This window comes from Hyla sarda, chromosome 5 (genome assembly GCF_029499605.1).
Source record: "Hyla sarda isolate aHylSar1 chromosome 5, aHylSar1.hap1, whole genome shotgun sequence".
NCBI lineage: Eukaryota > Metazoa > Chordata > Amphibia > Anura > Hylidae > Hyla > Hyla sarda.
Window position 1 is genome coordinate 235,179,641 of NC_079193.1, and position 25,608 is coordinate 235,205,248.

The following is a 25,608-nucleotide window of genomic DNA, read 5'->3' on the forward strand; positions in this document are numbered from 1 at the left end:
CTCACTATGCAGATGCATGGTTGACAGTACGGGTCATGCACTGGAGAATCAGGACGGCACTAGCAGGATCAGACAGAGGTAAAGTCAGGTACAAGGCTTGGGTGAGGAACAAAGTAGAACAGAACAGCAGCAGATAACCTCGCTAGTAGTCAAACTACACTATTGCTTATGCACCACAGGAAGGGAGGAATGCTCACATGAAGGCAATGCCTGGCCAGGATTGGAGGAGGCTGATGAAAGTTGAAGACATGAGGGGTTAACTCTTACCTTTATAAGTGTGTTGTGGTGTCTACCTTGTTATGCCTGAAGAAGCCATGCATGCATGGCATAACGCGTTGCATCCTGGTCATTAAAATCCATTAAAGGTTGGTCAGCACCATGTGAGCTGGTTTTCCTTTTTGAAGCCGGTCCTTTCTATTCACAGGATTGGAGGAGGACAGGAATCAAAAATCGCTCTTAAAGAAACAGCTAGTGCACATGTGCGGCCCCTATGGTGTGTGCCAGAAACTGTCACCACCTATGACAGTAAGAGGAGGATGTCCTTCTCTGCAGCGAGGAGGAGGAACTGAGTGAGCTGCTCGGCAGAGGTAAGCAACTGCCAGCATTATACTTGGTTGTTTAACCTCTTATATATGTCATGGTCAGTAGTGACTGTGGCATCAAGGTGCTTAGATGCCAGAGTCCAGGTGTGACAGGTCTCTGATCGATCCCCCACAATGCCATTGCGGGGTATCTTTTGAAATCCTTTATGGTTGCCATGTTTGTACTTGTACAGTATTGTGCTATACTAATGCAGAAGTGATCTTACAGTCACGTACAGGTGCAAAGAAATAAGTAGGGAGCACTCACCAGGTTACTTATTTCTTTGAATATTAACTACAACATAGGACTAATGCATATATGAGGGTAAACAAAGTAACCCCAATCAAATCGGCAAGACACCACTCAATATATAAACCTACAACAACACCTGCCAAAATTAACGAATATAACAAAAAAGTACTCATCAAAATATACTTTATTAAACAAGAAATTTCATGTATAACATACAATTGATAATCCCGTCCTCCCCAGATAAAAACATACAAATACACACAAGACAATATTTAAAACAGCGGATGGGGGAACATCCTGGGTGGTCTGTAGAGTACAGACTCTTAATACGCACCCTCTAAAATATGCAAATATAGGAGTTCACAAAAATTGTAACAAAAGCAGATGATCTAAATCAAGACACCTCAAGAATAAATGTAAAAAATTATATATTGCACTTAGCCCCAAATGAATATATAATGGATCACTATGATATGTGGATCCAATATATTAATGATCTCACAGTTATAATAATGCAACTAATCCTGTTTTCAAATGGATCTATAGTAAAGTGACCACTATGTCTATAGTAAGGTGGCTAGTGCATAGTTAAAGGTGCAGCATAAATATTGAGCATGGTACAGGTAGATACCAAAATAACAATATTATAAGGTGCCAGAGTGAACAAGCAAGGTATACCATAACAATCACTGTAATAAGCAAAGGAGATGCTCCAGGATGTCCTGTTCCAATTTTTGTTTTGCCCATTCTGCAGCACCTGAAACTGCGGATTTTAGTGTTTAGTGGAGCGTGCTTTCAGTTCTCAAATGAGACAGCAATGTCTCCTGGATTGCGGGTACTCCAATGTGTCCACAATTGGGGTGTTGGTGGATGCAGTCTTAGGCTAGACGTGTTTCAGGGAGCCACATCCCCTTTTTCAATAGAAGTGAAAGTTAGCGGGGTTTTTAAAATGAACATTGTCAGTGGCAGCGGGGGCCATATGTATATTAAAAGCGCTGTGGGGGGCAAGATATATAGCGCTGCAGAGGGGGGCAAACATATAGCCTATAAATCTCCCCCCGCAGCGCATTAATAAACATATGACCCCCCGCCAGCGCATATATATATATATATATATATATATATACCCCCCGCCGGCGCATTAATAAAAATATGACCCCCGCCAGCACATTATATAAATATATATACCCCCCGTCGGCGCATTTGTCATAATATGCCACAATATGCCACCGCAGCGCTATATGTGAAAAGTATATCTATCGATAGCGCATAGTGCCAGCAGCTGGCGGCCCGATGCTGCTGATAGATATACTGTTCATACATAGTGCTGCGGCGGCATATGTATATAGATGTGCCGGGGGGGGGGGCAGATAACACTATATGTCTGCCTCCCCCAGCGCATCTATATAGATATGCCTCCGCAGCGCTATGAATGAAAAGACTATCTATTAGCAACATCGAGTCGCCGGCTGCTGGCACTATGCGCTGCTGATAGATATACTTTTCACATATAGCGCTGCAGTGGCATATTATGACAAATGTGCCAGCGGGGGTTATACATATATAATGCGCTGGCGGGGTACATGTCTTTATTAATTCGCCGGCGGGGGGTATATATATATGCGCTGGCGGGGGTCATATCTTTATTAATGCGCTGCGGAGGCTAGATATATAGGCTATATGTCTGCTCCCAAGGCCACTCACAATGTTCATTTTAAAAACCCCGCTGAGAGCCCTGAATGGCTCCTCAGTTCCCCAAGGCCACTTACAATGTTCATGTTAAAAAGCCCGCTGAGAGCCCTGAATGGCTCCTCGGTACCGGCCATTCAAGGCTCCCCGCGGGGGATTTAAAGATGAAAGTTAAAACACACAATACATTGCAGGGTTGCGGACCATGCCGCCCGCTCCCCTGCTTAATAACTTCTGATCGCATCAAGTCTCAGAAGTGAGACCTGGTGCGATCAATCCCTCAGCCCCTGTACTACAACCTCCATCATGGAAGAGACTCTGTTCCATGATGGGGATAGTAGTACAAGCACTAATGTAGTCTCCCCAGCCATCTGCAGACTCCCGCATTCAGGGAACTACTACTCCCATCATGGAAATAAGTCTGTTCCATGATGGGAGTAGTAGTAGTCCTGGCTGCGGGAGTCTGTAGGTGGCTGACTTTTCATACAAACGGAAGAAAAACTGATGCAAAAGGATGCCACAGAATGTCCGTTTGCATCAGTTTGCATCCATCAGTAGTCCGTTTAGGAGGCAGGGATGGGAGAAATACGGGAGGGAAGTAAACAACTGTGTGAACCTAGCCTAAAGCCAACATTGCTGCAAAAAGAGTTATCCAAACACTGTACCTCCAACTATTCCAAAACTACAAGTCCCAGCATTGCAGGACTGGCAAAGGATGATACGCATGAATGAAGAAAAATATATAAAATGTATGCATAAAAAACACTGTACTTTTAGCAATAAAACATTGCACTAATTTAGGAAGATGTAACTTATACACTCACCATATTGTCTTTGGTGGTAGAGTACAGGCAAGCTCCAATAATCAGTGTGGTGTAGAAGACAGAAAGAAGACCCTTGGAGTGGCGCTGCGGGTATCCAGAAGATGAATAAAAAATCAAACCAGAGTTGTGGGTAATGCAAAAACACTGGAGGATTTTATTGGAGATAAAACAAATGACGCATTTAAGGGGTGTCACCCCCTTCTTCAGATCAGTATGAAAACACAGTGTACAAGCAAGGTATATATAGGAACAAATGAACAAGCTCATTGAGGAGGGATGGACACCTGACAGTGACATCACATCTTGTCACCTGACAATGACATCCCATCCTGTCACCTGACAATGATGTCACATCCTGTCACCTGACAATGACATCTCATCCTATCACCTGACAATGACATCACATCCTGTAAACAGTACGTAATACTAAAACATCGCAAAATCATTTAAAAATTTAGTTGAAATATAAAGGGATGCAATATCTAATGCCTGTAGATAAAACTCAAAGAAGGGTGAAAATATCATAGTGTACATGTGACAGGTTGAACGTAGTAATGTAAACAAGGCGCCATATATAAGAGCTGTTTATACAATCTAATTGATGTATATAAGAGCTATATAATAAAAAAAAAATCTGATATATATATATATATATATATATATAAAAAGCTATATGTTGGGAATATCTAAGAAGTATATATATATATATACACACATATCTACAATCAAGGCCGTAAATGTTGGCACCACTGAAATTTTTCTATAAAATTAAGTATTTCTCACAGAAAAGGATTGCAGTAACACATGTTTTGCTATATACATGTTTATTTCCTTCGTGTGTATTGGAACTAAACCAGAAAAGGGAGGAAAAAAAGCAAATTGGACATAATGTCACACCAAACTCCAAAAATGGGTTGAACAAAATTATTGGCACACTTAACTTAACCCCTTAAGGACGCAGGACGTAAATGTACGTCCTGGTGAGGTGGTACTTAACGCACCAGGACGTACATTTACGTCCTAAGCATAACCGCGGGCATCGGAGCGATGCCCGTGTCATGCGCGGCTGATCCCGGCTGCTGATCGCAGCCAGGGACCCGCCGGCAATGGCCGACGCCCGCGATCTCGCGGGCGTCCGCCATTAACCCCTCAGGTGCCGGGTCAATACAGATCCCGGCATCTGCGGCAGTTCGCGATTAAAATGAACGATCGGATCGCCCGCAGCGCTGCTGCGGGGATCCGATCATTCATAACGCCGCACGGAGGTCCCCTCACCTTCCTCCGTGCGGCTCCCGGCGTCTCCTGCTCTGGTCTGTGATCGAGCAGACCAGAGCAGGAGATGACCGATAATACTGATCTGTTCTATGTCCTATACATAGAACAGATCAGTATTAGCAATCATGGTATTGCTATGAATAGTCCCCTATGGGGACTATTCAAGTGTAAAAAAAAATGTAAAAAAATGTAAAAGTAAAAGTAAAAAAAAAGTGAAAAATCCCCTCCCCCAATAAAAAAGTAAAACGTCCGTTTTTTCCTATTTTACCCCCAAAAAGCGTAAAAAACATTTTTTATAGACATATTTGGTATCGCTGCGTGCGTAAATGTCCGAACTATTAAAATAAAATGTTAATGATCCCGTACGGTGAACGGCGTGAACGAAAAAAAATTTTAAAAGTCCAAAATTCCTACTTTTTTAATACATTTTATTTAAAAAAAAATTATAAAAAATGTATTAAAAGTTTTTTATATGCAAATGTGGTATCAAAAAAAAGTACAGATCATGGCGCAAAAAATGAGCCCCCATACCGCCGCTTATACGGAAAAATAAAAAAGTTATAGGTCATCAAAATAAAGGGATTATAAACGTACTAATTTGGTTAAAAAGTTTGTGATTTTTTTTAAGCGCAACAATAATATAAAAGTATATAATAATGGGTATCATTTTAATCGTATTGACCCTCAGAATAAAGAACACACGTCATTTTTACCATAAATTGTACGGCGTGAAAACGAAACCTTCCAAAATTAGCAAAATTGCGTTTTTCGTTTTAATTTCCCCACAAAAATAGTGTTTTTTGGTTGCGCCATACATTTTATGATATAATGAGTGATGTCATTACAAAGGACAACTGGTCGCGCAAAAAACAAGCCCTCATACTAGTCTGTGGATGAAAATATAAAAGAGTTATGATTTTTAGAAGGCGAGGAGGAAAAAATGAAAACGTAAAAATTAAATTGTCTGAGTCCTTAAGGCCAAAATGGGCTGAGTCCTTAAGGGGTTAATATTTGGTTGCACACCCTTTAGAAGAAATAACTGAAATCAGTCACTTCCTATAACCATCAATAAGCTTCTTACACCTCTCAGCCGAAATGTTGGACCACTCTTCCTTTGCAAACTGCTCCAGGTCTCTCTTAATGGAAGGCGCCTTTTCCCAACAGCAATTTACAGATCTCTCCACAGGTGTTCAATGAAATTTAGATCTGGACTCATTGCTGGCCACTTCAGAACTCTCCAGGGCTTTGTTGCCATCCATTTCTGGGTGCTTTTTGATGTATGTTTGGGGTCATTGTCCTGCTGGAAGACCCAAGATCTTTGACGCAAACCCAGCTTTCTGACACTGGGCTGTATAGTGCGACCCGAAATCCATTGGTAATCCTCATATTTCATGATGCCCTGCACACATTCAAGGCACCCAGTGCCAGAGGCAGCAAAACAACCCAAAACATTATTGAACCTCCACCATATTTCACTGTAGGTATTGTGTTCTTTTCTTTGTAGACCTCATTCCGTCTTCGGTAAAGAGTAGAATGATGTGCTTTACCAAAAAGCTCTATCTTGGTCTCATCTGTCCACAAGATGTTTTCCCAGAAGGATTTTGGCTTACTCAAGTTCATTTTGGCAAAATGTAGTCTTGTTTTTTTATGTGACTGTGTCAGCAGTGGGGTCCTCCTGGGTCTCCTGCCATAGCATTTCATTTCATTTAAATATCGACAGATAGTTTGCGCTTACACTGATGCTCCCTGAGCCTGAAAGACAGCCTGAAAATCTTTGGAACTTGTTTGGGGCTGCTTATCCACCATCCAGACTATCCTGCGTTGACACCTTTCATCAATTTTTCTCCTTAGTCCACGCCCAGGGAGATTCGCTACAGTACCATGGGTTGAAAACTTCTTGATAATGTTGTGCACTGTGTACAAACGCAAATACAGATCTCTAGAGATGGACTTGTAACCTTGAGATTGTTGATATTTTTCCACAATTTTGGTTCTCAAGTCCTCAGACAGTTCTCTTCTCCCTTTTCTGTTGTCCATGCGTAGTGTGGCACACACAGACACAAAATGTAAAGACTAAGTGAACTTCCCTCCTTTTTATCTGCTTTCAGGTGTGATTTTTATTTTGCCCACACCTTTAACTTGACCCTGGTGAGTATAACCCCTTAAGTACCAAGGGCGTACAGGTAAGCCTTTGCTCCCTGGTACTTAAGGACCAAGGGCGTACCTGTACGCCCGTGGGAATTTCAGTCCCCGACGCACGCCGAGCGGGGACCGGGCCGGGGTGACTGCTGATATCTATCAGCAGGCACCCCGCACAAATGCCCAGGGGGGTCATTAGACCCCCCCATGTCGGCGTTCAGCGCAAATCGCAAGTAAATTCACACTTGCGATTTGCGCTGATTCCGGGTCATTACGAGTCTTTGGTGACCCGGAATAGAAGGGGGATCGCGGATGTCCTAGACACCCACGATCCCCCTGTAGTGATAGGAGTGAGGTGGCAGAGGTGCCACCCCTCCTATCTCTGCTATTGGTGGTCTAGACGTGACCACCAATAGCAGATCGGGGGCGGAGGGGTTTACTTTCGGTTTTCCCTTTCTGCCCACCCACAATAGGTGGGGCAGGACGGGGAAACCGACAGGGACTGGCGCCGAAGATCCACTTACCCATCGGCGATGGCAGCGGGTGACGATCAGCGGCGGCAGCGGGCGACGATTGGCGGAAGAAGAGGACGGCGACGCAGCTTCCTGGATCCGACGGAAGCCGGTGAGTTACTTAGCAACATCTGGAGGGCTACAGTCTGAGACCACTATTGTGGTCTCTAAACTGTAACCCTCCAGCTGTTGCAAAACTACAACTCCCAGCATGCCCAGAGAGCTGTTTAGGCTTGCTGGGAGTTGCAGTTTTGCAACAGCTGGAGGTCTACAGTTTGAGACCACTGCAAAGTGATCTCTATACTGTGCACCTCCAGATCTTGCAAAACTACAACTCCCAGCATGCCCACACAGCAGTTTGCTGTCTGGGCATGCTGGGAGTTGTAGTTTTGCAACATCTGAAGGTCCACAGTTTGGAGACCACTGTGCAGTGGTCTCTAAACTATAGCTCTCCAGATGTTGCAAAACTGCAACTCCCAGCATGCCTAAACAGCAAACAGCTGTCTCTGTATGCTGGGAGTTGTAGTTGCGATCCCTCCAGCTGTTGCATAACTACATCTCCCAGCATGCCTTTCGGCGATCAGTACATGCTGGGAGTTGAAGTTTTGCAACAGCTGGAGGCACACTGGTTGGAAAATACTGAGTTAGGTAACAGAACCTAACTGAAGGTTTTCCAACCAGTGTGCCTCCAGCTGTTGCAAAGCTACAACTCCCAGCATGCATGGTCTGTCAGTACATGCTGGGAGTTGTAGTTTTGAAACAGCTGGAGGTTTGCCCCCCTATGTGAACATACAGGGTACATTCATACTGGCGGGTTTACAGTAAGTTTTCTGCTTCAAGTATGAGCTGCGGCAAATTTTTCGCCGCAGTGCAAACTCCTGGCGGTAAATTCACTGTAAACCTCCGCCAGTGTGAATGTACCCTAAAAACACTACACTTACACATAATGAAGGGTAAAACACTACATTTACACCCCCTTACACTGTCCCCCCAATAAAAATAGCAAACGTATTGTACGGCAGTGTTTCCAAAACAGAGCCTCCAGCTGTTGCAAAACAACAACTCACAGCATTTCCGGACTGCCACTGACTGTCCAGGCATGCTGGGAGTTTAGCAACAGCTGGAGGCACCCTGTTTGGGAATCACTGGCGTAGAACACCCCTATGTCCACCCCTGTGCAATCCCTAATTTAGTCCTCAAATGCGCATGGCGCTCTCTCACTTCAGAGCCCTGTCGTATTTCAAGGAAACAGTTTAGTGCCACATATGGGGTATCTTCGTACTCGGGAAAAATTGCACTACTAATTTTGGGGGCTTTTTTTCCTTTTACCCCTTATGAAAAAGAAAAATTGGGGTCTACACCAGCCTGTTAATGTAAAAAAAAAATTTTTTTACACTAACATGCTGGTGTTGTCCTTTACTTTTTATTTTCACGGGAGGTAAAAGGAAAAAAAGACCCCCAAAATTTGTAACACAATTTCTCCTGAGTACGGAAATACCCCATATGTGGGCGTAAAATGCTCTGCGGACGCACAACAAGGCTCAGGAGTGAGAGCGCACCATGTACATTTGAGGCCTAAATTGGTGATTTGCACAGGGGTGGCTGATTTTACAGCGGTTCTGACATAAACCCAAAAAAATAAATACCCACGTGTGACCCCATTTTAGAAACGAAACCCCTCACGGAACCTAACAAGGGGTATAGTGAGCCTGAACACCCCACAGGTGTTTGACAAATTTTCATTAAAGTTGGATGGGAAAATGAAAAAAAAAAAAAAATTCACTAAAATGCTGGTGTCAACCAAAATTTTTCATTTTCACAAGGGAAAATAAAAAAAAGCCCCCCAAAATTTGGAACCCAATTTCTTCTGAGTAAGAACATACCCCATATGTGGATGTAAAGTGCTCTATGGGTGCACTACAATGCTCAGAAGAGAAGGAGCACCATTGGGATTTTGAAGAGAAAATTTGTCCGGAATTGAAGGCCACTTGTGTTTACAAAGCCCCCATGGTACCAGAACAATGGACCCCCCCATATGTAACCCCATTTTGGAAACTATACCCCTCATGTAATGTAATAAGGGGTACAGTGAGCATTTACGCCCCACAGGTGTCTGACAGATTTCTGGAACAGTGATCCGTGAAAATGAAAAATTTAATTTTCCATTTGCACAGCCCACTGTTCCAAAGATCTGTCAAACCCCAGTGGGGTGTAAATGCTCACTGAACCACTTATTAAATTCTGTGAGGGGTGTAGTTTCCAAAATAGGGTAACATGTGGGAGGGTCCACTGTTCTGACACCACGGGGGGCTTTGTAAATGCACATGGCCCCTGACTACCATTCCAAACGAATTCTCTTTCCAAAAGCTCAATGGTGCTCCTCCTCTTCTGAGCATTGTAGTTCGCTCATAGTGCACTTCAGGTCAACTTATGGGGTACCTCCATACTCAGAAGAGATGGGGTTACAATTGTAGTTTTTTTCTGCTATTAACCCTTGCAAAAATGTGAAATTTGGGGGGAAACACACATTTTAGTGAAAAAAATATATATATTTTTTTACATATGCAAAAGTCGTGAAACCCTTGTGGGGTATTAAGGCTCACTTTATTCCTTGTTACGTTCCTCAAGGGGTCTAGTTTCTAAAATGGTATGCCATGTTTTTTTTTTTTGCTGTTCTGGCACCATAGGGGCTTCCTAAATGCGACATGCCCCCCGAGCAAAATTTGCTCTCAAAAAGCTAAATATCACTCCTTCTCTTCTGAGCATTGTAGTTCACCCGTAGTGCACTTCAGGCCAACTCATGGGGTACCTCCATACTCAGAAGAGATGGGGTTACACATTTTTGGGGGTATTTTCTGCTATTAACCCTTTCAAAAATGTGAAATTTGGGGGGAAACACACATTTTAGTGGAAAAAAAAATATTTTTTTACATATGCAAAAGTCGTGAAACACCTGTGGGGTATTAAGGCTCACTTTATTCCCCAAGGGGTCTAGTTTCCAAAATGGTATGCCATGTGGTTTTTTTTTTTTGCTGTTCTGGCACCATAGGGGCTTCCTAAATGCAATATGCCCCAAAAAAACCATTTCTGAAAAACGTACTCTCCAAAATCCCCTTGTCACTCCTTCGCTTCTGAGCCCTCTACTGCGCCCGCCGAACAATTTACATAGACATATGAGGTATGTCCTTACTCGAGAGAAATTGGGCTACAAATATAAGTATACATTTTCTCTTTTTACCAGTTGTAGAAATTCAAAAATTGGGTTTACAAGAACATGCAAGTGTAAAAAATGAAGATTGTGAATTTTCTCCTTCACTTTGCTGCTATTCCTGTGAAACACCTAAAGGGTTAAAACACTTACTGATTGTCATTTTGAATACTTTGGGGGTGTAGTTTTTATAATGGGGTCATTTGTGGGGTATTTCTAATATGAATACCCTTCAAATCCACTTCAAACCTGAACTGGTCCCTGAAAAAAAGCGAGGTTTAAAATTTTGTGAAAAATTGGAAAATTGCTGCTGAACTTTGAAGCCCTCTGGTGTCTTCCAAAAGTAAAAATACGTCAATTTTATGATGCAAACTTAATGTAGACATATTGGAAATGTGAATTAAAAAAAATATTTTGAATATCCATTTTCCTTACAAGCAGAAAGCTTCAAAGTTAGAAAAATGCAAAATTTTCAAATTTTTCATCAAATTTTTGGATTTTTCACCAAGAAAGGATGCAAGTTACCACAAAATTTTACCACTATGTTAACGTAGAATATGTCACGAAAAAACAATCTCGGAATCAGAATGATAACTAAAAGCATTCCAGAGTTATTAATGTTTAAAGTGACAGTGGTCAGATGTGCAAAAAACGCTCTGGTCCTAAGGTGTAAAATGGCCTGGTCTTTAAGGGGTTAAAGGAGCATCACATGCTTGAAACAATCTTATTTTTTCACAATTTTGTAAGGGTGCCAATAATTTTGTCCAGACCATTTTTGGAGTTTGGTGTGACATTATGTCCAATTTACTTTTTTTCCTCCCTTTATTTTGGTTTAGTTCCAAGACACACAAAGGGAATAAACATGTGTACAGCAAAACATTTGTTACTGCAACCGTGAGAAATACTTCATTTTCTAGAAAAATTTCAAGGGGTGCCAACATTTATGACCATGACTATATATATATATATATATATATATATACACACACACATATATATATATATGTATATACTTAGTGGTAATGTGTACGGGAAAGTGGTGGATGGGGTGAATGTTGAAACAACTTGGGCAAACCATACCACCAGCTAAATACACCATATGGAATGAAAAGAACAGTTGCACCTGGTTTTACAGATTACACTCGATAATGTCGTTAAGACCTCAAGGTGACAGAGTTTGGAGAGTGTGTATCTAGAAGTTCTACCGCCTTCTAAGGGTATTGAACCTCTGGGATACATCTTTACCTATACCTTCAATAAGTGTAGCATGGATGCAATCCAAACACCCAGCATGAACTTCCATTAGGTGCTATGAAACGTTGTGCAGGAGAAACCCATGAACAGTGTTACTGCGATGTTTATACAAACACTCACAGAAACAACGTATAGTCCTTCCACATATTGGAGTCCGCATGGACACTGTAATAAATACGCAACATACTGTGAACCACAATTTAGATGGGATCTGATTGGATAAGTCTTTCCAGTGTCTGCCAATGTAAACTCCTTAGATTTATGAGGGCAGCATTTGCACATCGAAATACCACATTTGAAATTACATGTAGTAGAAAGAAAGTGGGTGGCGGATGACTGTACTGGTTTAGATTTAAATTTACTGGGGGCTACAATATTCCGCAAGCTGCGTCCTCTATGGAAAGTACTGTAATAGTCAGTTTGGGAAGAAAATAGGACAAAGATGAGGATCTTTCATCAAAATGTCCCAATGTCTATTGAGAATGTTCCTGATTTCTCCGTGTTCCCTACTAAAAGTTATAATGAAATTACAAGATCGGTCTTGTGAGGGTTCACTACTGTTGGATTTGGGGAGAAGACAATCATTTTGGGTAAGTGCTAGGGCTCATTTGAAGGAGGATTAGCTTTAAAACGGGCTTTGTGTACTTGGCTCTGAGCTATAAAATCACCCTCCTTTGTACAATTCCTCCTAATTCTTTTGAATTGCCTATACGGCACATTACAAAGCCATTTTTTGAAATGGGCACTACCAACGTCAAGATATCTGTTACTATCAACAGGTTTGAAATAAGTTTTGGAATGAAGAGAATTGCCCTGGTTGTGAGAAACTATAATATCCAAAAACTCAGCATGATCTGTAAAAACATTGTGCATAAATTGTAAAGACCAATTATTATTGTTCAGATGAGTGAGGAACTCATCCAGACTGTTAGTGTCACCATTCCAAATGAAAAAAAAATGTTGTCTATGTAACGACGATAGTAGATACAATTAAAGGGTACCTCTCATCAAATAAACTTTTGATATATTTAAGATTAATGAATGTTGAATAACTTTCCAATAGCATGTTAATGAAAAATATGCTTCTTTCTATTGTATTTTTCCCGATCAGTCCTGTCAGCAAGCATTTCTGACTCATGCTGGAGTCCTAAACACTCAGAGCTGCCAGCCTGCTTTGTTCACAGCCAAACAGGCTGTGAACAAAGCAGGCTGGCAGTTCTGAGTGTTCTCCTTTGTGAACAAAGCAGACTGGCAGCTCGTAGGGTTTAGGACTCCAGCATGAGTCTGAAATGCTTGCTGCCAGGACTGGTAGGGAGACCCCTAGTGGTCATTTCTTCAAAGTGGAAAATTAAATAGAAAGAAGCATATTTTTTAATAACATGCAATTGTAAAGTTATTCTGCATACATTAATCTATAATATATCAAAAGTTTTTTTGATGAGAGGTACCCTTTAACAAAAAGACAATGAGAGTACACATGCTGTTCCTCAAATAGCCCAATGTATAAATTGGCAAAGCTAGGGGCCACCTTGAACCCCATAGCGATATCTGTGTGTTGCATGTATATCTGTCCCTAAATTCTAAATAATTACATGATAGAAAAAATCTGAGACCTTGTAAAATAAAATTCTTCTGGGCCTGATGCATCTAGAGAGATTGTATATAGTGCGACACGGCTTGTATACCTAATTCATGGTCAATGACTGTATAATGATGATATGTCCACGGTGATTCATTTATATTCCTGTGACCATTGAATATCCAGTATTGATTTTATAAACTCAGTTGTGTCTTTCAGATATGATTTTAAGTTAATGACATGTTTTTGTGACAGTAAGTCTAGATAGTGGGACGGATTGGATGAAAGTGAATTGATGCCCGAGATGATGGGGCGGCCAGGGAGATTGGTTGAATTTTTGTGAACTTTAGGGAGATAGTAGAACATTGGAAGCGCTGGTTCTGTAACTAGGATGTAATCTTTCTCTGCTTTAGAAAGAATCCCCTGGGAAAAGCATTATTAATGAGGTGAAAAAGTAAATCTTGGAACTGTTTAGTGGGATTAAATGGGATGGGTTTGTAATAGGTGGCATCAGAGAGAAGTCTTAGAGCTCCTGTGACATAATCAGTTTTATCTAGTACCACAATCCCTCACCCCCCCTCAATCCCTCACCCCCCCCCCCCCCCTCAGTCCCTCACCCCCCCCCTCAGTCCCTCACCCCCCCCTCAGTCCCTCACCCACCCCCCTCGTTCTGCAGAACAAATTATAATGGAATTATTATTAGATGATTTAAGAGTCATCCTTTCCGCAGAGCATAAATTGGATGAATATCTTTTTGGGTTGCCATTCTCAGTTAAAGAATCAAAATCTGACTGCAGTAAGGCAGACAACATGTCTATGAAGTTACCCTTAGCATGTAGCAGGAAGAAAGTGGATTTGGGACATAAATCAGTGGAAATGGGGGAGGTTGTAGTGTAGATGGTGCAGGGTCAGAGACATCATTAGATGTATGACCATTGTTATCCTTAATAGATTTTTTTCCCCTTAAAGGAGAGCAATGGTCTAATGATGTCTCTGACCCTGCACCTTCTACACTACAACCTCCCCCCATCTCCACTGGTTTATGTCCCAAATCCACTTTCTTTCTGGATACACACTCTTTTTGGATACACACTCTCCAAACTCTGTCACATCGAGGTCTTAACGACATGATCGAGTGTAATCTGTAAAACCAGGTGCAATTTAGCTTCCACTATGGGTCAACTGTTCTTTTTATACCATATGGTGTATTTAGCTGTTGGTTCGGTTTGCCCCAGTTGTTTTAATACATGGATGCCCACATGTATACTTTGTTGTACATATGTTTTTTTTTAATATTATTCTAATTTATATATATCTATTATAGGAAACAGCTCATATGGCAATGGCAGTATTCACATGGGCAGCAGGTTTCAAACGTCCAAGAAGATGTTTATTTAAATGATTTTAAACACAAAGCACAGTGCAAACAAAACAACAAAACCTAAGCCTGTCCTGCTCTAACTAAACATCAGGATACCTCACTATCCTACTGTGGGCCTAAAGTCTGGCCCCAAGCAAACTCACAAAATGTCCGTAGAGGAAGGTTCAGACCTGGTAGTTTGGAGCTGCAGTTCTGGCTGTGGCTGCTTCTCATCAAAGTCTCTCCAGCACTCAAACCCGAACAGCCTTTTACTATAGGGCTTCCTCCCTAGCAATCAGCACAGGAAGCCTCACCTGAGAACACCTTTGATTAGGGAAACCCGTAGTGAACTAGGAGTGTGGACAGGAGGACTCCCACTTCCAACCTGTCCTCCAGTCCAGGAAATCCAGCCCATGTAACAAACAATAGAGCCCTAGCAGACTATGCTCTGCTAAAGCAGCATATAAACTTCTGGATTTCCTTTATCGTGCCTGGCTGAGGAAACCAGGCGAAATATACACCCCATCCACCACTTTCCTGTACACTTTACCACATATCCCCCCTCTCTTCTTCACAACAGAGGTCTGGGGATTTTTAGTGACTATACAATACACCCTGGACAATGCATCCGCATTCCCTTGTAATTTCCCTGGTCTATGTTCCACTTTAAAACTGAATTTTGTAAGGAGAGAAACCATCTGGCCACTCTTGCATTTCTCTCTTTATTTTGTTTCATCCAGGCCAGAGGATCATGGTCTGTCACCAACACAAATTCTCTACACAGCAGATAATATTTCAGGGACGCCAATGCCCACTTGATGGCAAGACACTCTCTTTCCATTATGGCATAATTTTTCTCTGCTGGGGTCAGTTTCCTACTCAGGTACATTACTGGGTGTTCTTCCCCATTTACCACTTGTGACAGGACTGCTCCCAAACCTGTATCAGACGCATCCGTCTGGACCAGAAACTGTTTGCTGAAATCTGGGGAAACAAGCACTGGCTGTTCACACAAGGCAGATTTTAGGCTCTGAAAAGCCTTTTCTGCCTCTGGGGTCCACTTCACCATTACTGCCTTACCACCCTTTGTAAAGTCTGTCAATGGTGTAGCAATTGAGGAAAAGTTGGGCACCAACCCACGGTAGTACCCGGTTATGCCAAGGAAGGCCTTCACCTGTTTCTTCGTTAATGACTTGGACCAGTTCTGTATCGCCTCAATCTTATTGATCTGGGGCTTAACCAGCCCTCTACCACTAATATAACCAAGGTATTTTTCTTCCTCTAGACCCACTGCACATTTCTCAGGGTTTATGGTTAAACCTGCATCACTGAATGCGTCAAACACAGCCTGTAACTTACAGAGGTGACTTTTCCAGTCAGATGAAAAAATGACCACATCGTCCAGGTAAGCAGCGGCATAATCACAATGTGGTCTCAAGATTAGATCCATCAGCCTCTGAAATGTAGCAGGGGCCCCATGTAACCCAAATGGCATCACAACTGGAGTGGAGAATGCAGTCTTCTCTTTAGCCTCGTCAGATAATGGTATCTGCCAATAACCCTTTGGAAGGTCAAGTGTTGTGATGTACCTTGCCCTCCCAAGCCTCTCAATAAGTGAATCTACCCGGGGCATGGGGTATGCATCGAATTTTGAGACCTCATTTAATTTTCTGGAGTTATTACAGAATCTCCACGTCCCATTGGGCTTTGGGATTAGCACAATAGGACTTGACCATTCACTAGTAGACTTCTCAATGACACCTAATTCAAGCATGTGCTTGACCTCAGAGGACACTGCCTCCCTACGTGCTTCTGGAATCCTGTATGGCTTTAGGTTTATTTTACTTTAAGGCTCAGTTTTAAAATGGTGTTTTATTAGGTGAGTATGGCCCGGTAGGTCAGAAAACTTGCATCTGTTTTTCTGCAGGAATTCCCTCGCCTCCTGCTTCTGGTGCACTGACAATGTCTTACCTATTGTTACCGGGGGAACTGGTTGCACTGCATCTTTAACCTCAACCTGGGAGGCCACCAAAGCCTTGCGATCTTTCCATTGCTTGATCAGTTTTATGTGGTACACCTGGAAGGGCTTTTTCCTGCCTGGTTGATGGGCCTTGTAATTCCCCTCACTCATCTTTTCTACAATCTCATAGGGACCCTGCCACTTTGCTAGAAACTTACTTTCAAAGGTGGACACTAAAACCAGGACCCTGTCCCCAGAATTGAAGGCCCTCACCCTGGCAGATCTGTTATAAATTTTGCTCTGGGCCTCTTGAGCTCTCTGCAGATGCTCTTTGACTATAGGCATCACTGCCGCTATCCGTTATTGCATTTGGGCCACATGTTCAAAAATACTTTTATATGGGGTGGCATTGGTCTCCCAGGTTTCTTTGGCAACATCTAATAAACTACCTGGATGCCAGCCATAGACTAACTCAAAGGAAAAAACCCTGTAGACGCCTGGGGCGCCTCCCTGATAGAGAACATGAGGTAGAGTAATAGACAGTCCCAGTCCCGGCCATCCCTTTCTACTACCTTTTTTAGCATATGTTTTAGGGTTTTGTTAAACCTCTCTACTAACTCGTCCGTTTGAGAATGGTACACTGAGGTACGGATGTGAGTGATTTTAAATAACTTGCATAGTTCTTTCATGACCTTTGACATAAAGAACTTACCCTGGTCAGTAAGGATTTCTTTAGAGAACATGTAAAACAATTCCCTAGCGATACTTTTGGAGGCCATGTTTCTTAAGGGTACCGCCTCCGGGAACCGGGTAGCATAATCCAATATCACCAATATGTATTGGTGTTCCCTACCAGATTTGACAAGGGGCCCCCAGATCCATGGCAATTCAAAGGGTACTTCAATAATGGAAAGAGGCACCAAGGGGCTACGGAAGTGTGGTGTTGAGGCACTTAATTTGCATGTGGGGCATGACTCACAGTACCTTTTCACTTCTTCATACACCCCAGGCAAAAAAAAACTTTGTAGGACCCTCTCTTGTGTTTTGTTGGTCCCAAAATGCCCCCCAAACACATGGTTTTGAGCTATGTCCAGCACCATGCGGCGGTATGCTTTAGGCACAGAAGCTGTTCCACAATTTCATTGTTAACTTTGGTGATCCGATACACGAGATCCCCATTCATAGCAAAATGGGGACATTTCTGATCAGCTTCTGGTTCCTATGGTACACCATTTACTACTGTGACATTTGTCCGTGCAGTTCCCAGATTGGGGTCTCCCAATTGCTTGGTCCCAAAGTTACCCCGAGACACTTCTAGATCTAAGACCTGTTGGCCAGGTAGGGAAGTTTCTTCCTATTCCCCAGCTAACACCTGCAAAGGAAAAGGTCGTCACTACACATTTCAGGTGGACCCACAACAGGGAGAGGTACAGATTTTGCCAGAGTCTCTTCCCCAGCTGTAGAAGTACCACCCCTTTTCCACAACTCCAGAATGGGAACAATCAGAAATCACGGCCTAATATAACATCATACATAGATCGCTTTACGACCCCGACTTCGTAGGTCACAGTTTCAGATGGAGTCACCAACTTAACAGGGGCCACAGGGTAGGCTACAATATCTCTGTGGATGCATAGCACTCTTATGTGTTTGTTCTACACATAGTCCCTAGCCACAAGGCTGGCCCGAACCAAAGATACCAGGCTACCCGGGTCCAAAAGGGCCTTCACGGAGCAGTCATTTATCTTTACCATACATACATGTGGCTCAGTTTCTGACCCTGGAACGGCTGCACAAGCAGGTTCTGCAAATAGCGACTGTCGCGGGCTAGCGTCACACACCATGGGCTCTGGGGAAAGAGGTCAATAGGCAGCTATGTGTCCCCACTTATGACACCTCCAACACTGGGGGGGTCCCTGGCCTCTTTAGTATGGAGTCCTTTGTAGGACTGGGAAGCCCCTGGGGTTCAGGATCAGTCTTTTGCCTTCACCCAAACTCTAGAGTCCTGCTCCCTTTGACATTTTTCCACACACCTCCAGCTGGAACTCTCTTACCCACAGATACCCACAATTGTAGCTCTGCCAGTAGGGTCCTGAAGTAATGGTCCACTACGATATTTTCCACAATCTGGGCGGGTGTAGAGAATTCTGGTTCCAGCCACTTCTGTACTAGATGAATAAGATCATATATCTGTGACCAAGCAGGTTTGTCCTTGGCATAGCTCCAACTGTGGACTCTCCTGGCACGAACAGCTGACGTAATACCTGAAGCAAGGATCTCCATTTTTAGTTTAACATAGTCCCGGACATCCTGCTCCCTGAGGTCATAGAAGGCTTTTTGCGGTTCACCTGTCAAAAAGGGTGCAATAACTTCTGCCCACTCTGCAACTGGCAGTCTCTTTCTCTCCGTCACTCTCTCAAATACGGTGAGGTAGGCCTACTTACATTCGCAGTTTCAGTGGGGCTTCTCGCCACGTGTGAGGTCTTAGCCAGAACAGTCTCTCTGAGTGCAGCAGTCTGCTCCATTAACAAGCGATTTATTTCCTGCTGTTGTGCCATGGACTGCTCATGTCTCAGGTTAGCATGTATAAGCTGCTTTTTAACCTCTTCCATTGTGCTGGATGGGCCTTGCAATGCAGCAACAGCTTTCACCCATGACATATGCTTCTGGCCCTTTAAATGTCCACAAAATTCAATTTTGTCATGCCCTTGCCCCTAGCAACAGGTTGCCTACATCCTCCACCAATTGTAGGGAACAGCTCACATGGTGGGGTAGGCAATGACAGTATTCATACAGGCAGCAGGTTTCAAACATCCAAGAGGATGTTTATTTAAATTATTTTCAAGACCTAAGCCTGTCCTGCTCTAACTAAACATTAGGATACCTCACTATCCTACTGTTGGCCTAATGTCTGGCCCGAGCAAACTCACAAAATGTCCATAGAGGGAGGTTCAGACCTGGTAGGTTGGAGCTGCAGTTCTTGCTGTGGCTGCTTCTCATCTCAGTCTCTCCAGCACTCAAACCCGAACAGCCCTTTACTATAGGGCTTCCTCCCTAGCAATCAGCACAGGAAGCCTCACCTGAGAACACCTTGGATTAGGGAAACCTGTAGTGGATTAGGGGTGTGGACAGGAGCACTCCCACATCCAACCTGTCCTCCAGTCCAGGAAATCCAACCCATGTAACTTAAACAAAAGAGCCGTAGCAGACTATGCTCTGCTAAAGCAACATATAACCTTCTGGACTTCCTTTATCGTGCCTGTCTGAGGAAACCAGGTGTAATATACACTCCATCCACCATTTTCCTGTACACTTCAAAACAATATATATACATACACACTTCTTAGATATACCCAACATAAAGCTTTATATATATATATATATATATATATGAATATGATCTTTTTTTATGATATAGCTCTTATATACATCAATTAGATTGTATAAACAGCTCTTATATATGGCGCCTTGTTTACATTTTTATGTTCAACCTGTCACATGTACACTATGATATTTTAATCCTATACACTGGCATTATAAGTGTGTATGAAAGCTATTGTATCCCTTTATACTTCAACTAAATTTTGATATGATTTTGTGATTTTTAGTATTATGTACTGTTTACAGGATGTGATGTCATTGTTAGGACGTGATGTCATTGTCAGGTGATAGGAGGTGATGTCATTGTCAGGAGACAGGATGTGATGTAATTGTCAGGTGACAGGTTGTGATGTAATTGTCAGGTGGCAGGATGTGATGTCACTGTCAGGTGTCCATCCAACCTCAATGATCGCTTGCTCATTTGTTCCTATATATACCTTGTTTGTACACTATGTTTTCATACTGATCTGAAGAAGGGGGTGGCACCCCCAAATAGCATCATCTGTTTTATTGTTATATCTCCAATAAAATCCTCCAGTGTTTTTGCATTACCTGCAACTCTGGTTCGATTTTTTATTCATCTTCTGGATGCTCGCAGCGCCACTCCAAGGGTCTTCTTTCTGTCTTCTATACCACTTTGCATTTATCAGGACTGGTTCTCCTCTTCCTGCGACCCCGGGCACAGCAGCTGTACCACCATTTGTATACACTATTTGGGTTGATATGCAAGTTTTTCACTTGCTGCAGGTGAGCAGCCAGTACCTAGGGGAGCTTTAACCCCTTCCCGCAGAATGTCATATATAAACGCCGGGTTGTGCAGTGCGTTCGCGCATCCCGGCGTTTATAAATGACACTCAGTTAACCCGGCGATGCGCAGCATCGCACGGGTTAACTGGCAGAAGTCCCGCTGTTTCCAGCAGGGGACAACTTCTGCTTCACCCCCAGGACCATCAATTGATGGTCCTGGTCAGCGATCACTGTGATTGGTCCCTGTGGACCAATCACAGTGATCTGGGGTGAAAGTTCAGATCCCCCGCACTGCCTGCCCCTGGAAGTCGGGCAGAACCGGGGACGAAGGCTGCAGGGGCTCGCGGGGACCTGCGGCATTCGGGGGGGAACACGTGGGGACCGGTGGACTTACCTGATCCAGCGGCGGGACCGAGGAGCAGCGCGGGACCGGCCACGTGGACGAGCAGCGACGGGTAAGTATGTGGTCCTCAGAGGCAGCAGTGAAGATCTTCACTGCTGCTTCTAGGAGTCTGAAAACTACAACTCCCAGCATGCCTAGACAGCCTTTGGCTGTCTGGGCATGCTGGGAGTTGTAGTTTTGCAACATCTGGAGGGCCCCAGTTTGGAGACCATTGTATAATGGTCTCCAATCTGTGCTCTTCCAGCTGTTGCAAAACTACAACTCCCAGCATGCACTGACTGTCCAGGCATGCTGGGAGTTTTAGTTCAGCAACATCTGGCCCTTCAGATGTTGCCGAACTACAACTCCCAGCATGCCCTTCAGCTGTCTGGGCATGCTGGGAGTTGTAGTTTTGCAACAGCTGGAGACACACTGGTTGGGAAACATTGTTTCTAACTCAGTGTTTCCTAACCTGTGTGCCTCCAGCTGTTGCAAAACTATAACTCCCAGCATGCACTAAAAGACCATGCATGCTGGGAGTTGTAGTTTTGCAACATCTGGAGGGCCCCAGTTTGGAGACCATTGTATAATGGTCTCCAATCTGTGCTCTTCCAGCTGTTGCAAAACTACAACTCCCAGTATGCACTGACTGTCCAGGCATGCTGGGAGTTTTAGTTCAGCAACATCTGGCCCTTCAGATGTTGCCGAACTACAACTCCCAGCATGCCCTTCAGCTGTCTGGGCATGCTGGGAGTTGTAGTTTTGCAACAACTGGAGACACACTGGTTGGGAAACATTGTCTGTTTCTAACTCAGTGTTCCCTAACATGTGTGGCTCCAGCTGTTGCAAAACTATGACTCCCAGCATGCACTAACAGACCATGCATGCTGGGAGTTGTGGTTTTGCAACAGCTGATGCAAGCCCCCCCCTTCCCCCCCCCCCCCCGCCACGCCACCCCCGTGAATGTACAGGGTACATTCACATGGGCGAGGCTTTTACAGTGGGTTTCTCGCATCTTGAGATGCAGCAAATTTTGCGCTGGGAAACTCGCTGTAATCCCCTGCCCATGTGACTGTACCCTAAAAACACTACACTAACACAAAATAAAATAAAAAGTTAAAAACACTACATATACACATACCCCTACACATCCCCCCTCCCCCAATAAGAACGTCCGGTACACCACTGTTTCCAAAGCGGAGCCTCCAGCTGTTGAAAAACAACAACTCCCAGTATTGTCGGACAGCCGTTGACTGTCCAGGCATGCTGGGAGTTTTGCAACAGCTGGAGGCACCCTGTTTGGGAATCACTGGCGTAGAATACCCCTATGTCCACCCCTATGCAAATCCCTAATTTAGGCCTCAAATGCACATGGCGCTCTCACTTTGGAGCCCTGTCGTATTTCAGGGCAACAGTTTAGGGTCACATATGGGGTATCGCCGTACTCGGGAGAAATTGCGTTACAAGGTTTGGGGGGATTTTTCTTCTTTAACCCTTCATGAAAAGGAAATGTTGGGGTCTACACCAGAATGTTAGTGTAAAAAATTAAAAATTTTTACACTAACATGCTGATGTTGCCCTATACTTTACATTTTCACAAGAGGTAAAAGGGAAAAAAGCCCCCCAAAATTTGTAACGCAATTTCTCCCGACTACAGAGATACCCCATATGTGAGCGCAAAGTGCTCTGGGGGCGCACAACAAGGCCCAGAAGGGAGAGCGCACCATGTACATTTGAGGTGATTTGCACAGGGGTGGCTGATTGTTACAGCGGTTTTGACAAACGCAAAAAAAACAAAACCCCACATGTGACCCCATTTCGGAAACGACACCCCTCACGGAATGTAATGAGGGGTGCAGCGAGAATTTACACCTCACAGGTGTCTGACGGATCTTTGGAACAGTGGTCCATGAAAATGAAAACTTGTACAGCCCACTGTTCCAAAGATCTGTCAGACACCAGTGGGGGGCAAATGCTCACTGTACCCCTTGTTACGTTCCTCAAGGGGTCTAGTTTCCAAAATGGTATGCCATGTGTGTTTTTTTTTGCTGTTCTGGCACCTTAGGGGCTTCCTAAATGCGACATGCCCCCCGAGCAAAATTTGCTCTCAAAAAGCCAAATATGACTCCTTCTCTTCTGAGCATTGTAGTTCGCCCATAGTGCACTTCAGGTCAACTTATGGGGTACCTCCATACTCAGAAGAGATGGGGTTACAAATTTTGGGGGGTATTTTCTGCTATTAACCCTTGCAAAAAGGTGAAATTAGGGGGGAAACACATTTTAGTGGAAATTTTTTTTTTTTTGTTTTTACATATGCAAAAGTCATGAAACACCTGTGGGGTAATAAGGCTCACTTTATTCCTTATTACATTCCTCAAGGGGTCTAGTTTCCAAAATGGTATGCCATGTGGGTATTTTTTGCTGTTCTGGCACCATAGGGGCTTCCTAAATGCGACATGCCCCCCGAGCAAAATTTGCTCTCAAAAAGCCAAATATGACTCCTTCTCTTCTGAGCATTGTAGTTCACCCATAGTGCACTTCAGGTCAACTTATGGGGTACCTCCATACTCAGAAGAGAAGGGGTTACAAATATTGGGGGGTATTTCCTGCTATTGACCCTTGGAAAAATGTGAAATTTGGGGGGAAACACACATTTTAGTGAAATTTTTTTTTTTTTTTTACATATGCAAAAGTCGTGAAACACCTGTGGGGTATTAAGGCTCACTTTATTCCTTGTTACGTACCTCAATGGGTCTAGTTTCCAAAATGGTATGCCATGTGAGGGTTTTTTGCTGTTCTGGCACCATAAGGGCTTCCTAAATGCAACATGCCCCCAAAAACCATTTCAGAAAAACGTACTCTCCAAAATCCCCTTATCGCTCTTTCCCTTCTGAGCCCTCTACTGCGCCCGCCGAACACTTTACATAGACATATGAGGTATGTGCTTACTCGAGAGAAATTGGGCTACAAATATAAGTATACATTTTCTCCTTTTACCCCTTGTAAAAATTTAAAAATTGGGTCTACAAGAACATGTGAGTGTAAAAAATGAAGATTGTGAATTTTCTCCTTCACTTTGCTTCTATTCCTGTGAAACACCTAAAGGGTTAAAATGATGACTGAATGTCATTTTGAATACTTTGGGGGGTGCAGTTTTTATAATGGGGTCTTTTGTGGGGTATTTCTAATAAGAAGACCCTTCAAATCCACTTCAAACCTGAACTGGTCCCTGAAAAATAGTGAGTTTGAAAATTTTGTGAAAAATTGGAAAATTGCTGCTGAACTTTGAAGCCCTCTGGTGTCTTCCAAAAGTAAAAACTCGTCACTTTTATGATGCAGACATAAAGTAGACATATTGTATATGTGAATAAAAAATTTTTTTATTTGTAATATACATTTTCCTTACAAGCAGAGAGCTTCAAAGTTAGAAAAATGCAAAATTTTCAAATTTTTCATCAAATTTTAGGATTTTTCACAAGGAAAGGATGCAAGTTACCACAACAATTTACCACCATGTTAAAGTAGAATATGTCACGAAAAAACAATCTCAGAATCAGAATGATAACTAAAAGCATTCCAGAGTTATTAATGTTTAAAGTGACAGTGGTCAGATGTGCAAAAAACGCTCTGGTCCTTAAGGCCAAAATGGGCTTGGTCCTGAAGGGGTTTAACCTCCCAACACCTTTACCTTCCAAGAGTCTAAACGATATGACACTAGGCGCCTTGACGTGGGTCTCTCTTTTTGTTTTATTTTCCACTGTTACCAATAATCAGTGAGCAGTGTTAATATGCAATTTTTTGGTGAAAAGATAGAGACATAAAAATTATGTATGTACATGATCAGGTACTGAGTAATATACAACAGGTTTATTTATTTATTTTTTGTGGGATCTGACAGGTATGCTTTAAGCTACCGGTTGAGATTGACTGAAAAAAAAAATTGCTATAAAAATTTAATCTTACCTCTTCATATGAATGGTCATGGCAGGGTCGTTCATCAGGGAAAGACAGGTCAGAGAAATCTACCAAGAAGTTATATCCTCCAGGTAAGTCATTAAAATCTTCATCAGTTTCTATTATCTATATTAAAAGGAAGTGTACTGTATGTCAATGTATATTATCCAGGGAAATAACAAACAAATTATTCTCTCAGATAATGTCTATATCCAAGAAAGTAAAGAAATCATAGCAGAAACAAGAAGCTGGATGTGACCAAGCTCCATGTCACAACAGTCATGAATGCACCCCTACTTGTGTAGGTGTGACACCAGTGATCGATGATTCTGCCGCTTGACTGCTCATGCCTGGATCTCAGGCACTGAGCAGTCATTCGGCAATCGGACAGCGAGGAGGCAGGTAGGGATCCTCCAGCTGTCCTGTAAGCTGTTCGGGATGCCGCGATTTTGCCGCAGCTATCCCGAACAGCTCCCTGAGCTAACCGGCATACTTTCACTTTAGACGTGG

General features: G+C 43.1%; 1 protein-coding gene across 1 annotated transcript in view; it reads right to left on the reverse strand.

Moving 5' to 3' along the window:
* Positions 1-25,608, reverse strand: part of LOC130273881 (cytidine monophosphate-N-acetylneuraminic acid hydroxylase-like) — a 190,304-nt gene that overhangs the window by 20,690 nt on the left and 144,006 nt on the right. Inside the window, exon 11 of the mRNA XM_056521325.1 lies at positions 25,108-25,224. Within this exon, the coding sequence (XP_056377300.1) occupies positions 25,108-25,224 (117 nt within the window). The remainder of the gene's footprint in view (positions 1-25,107; positions 25,225-25,608) is intronic.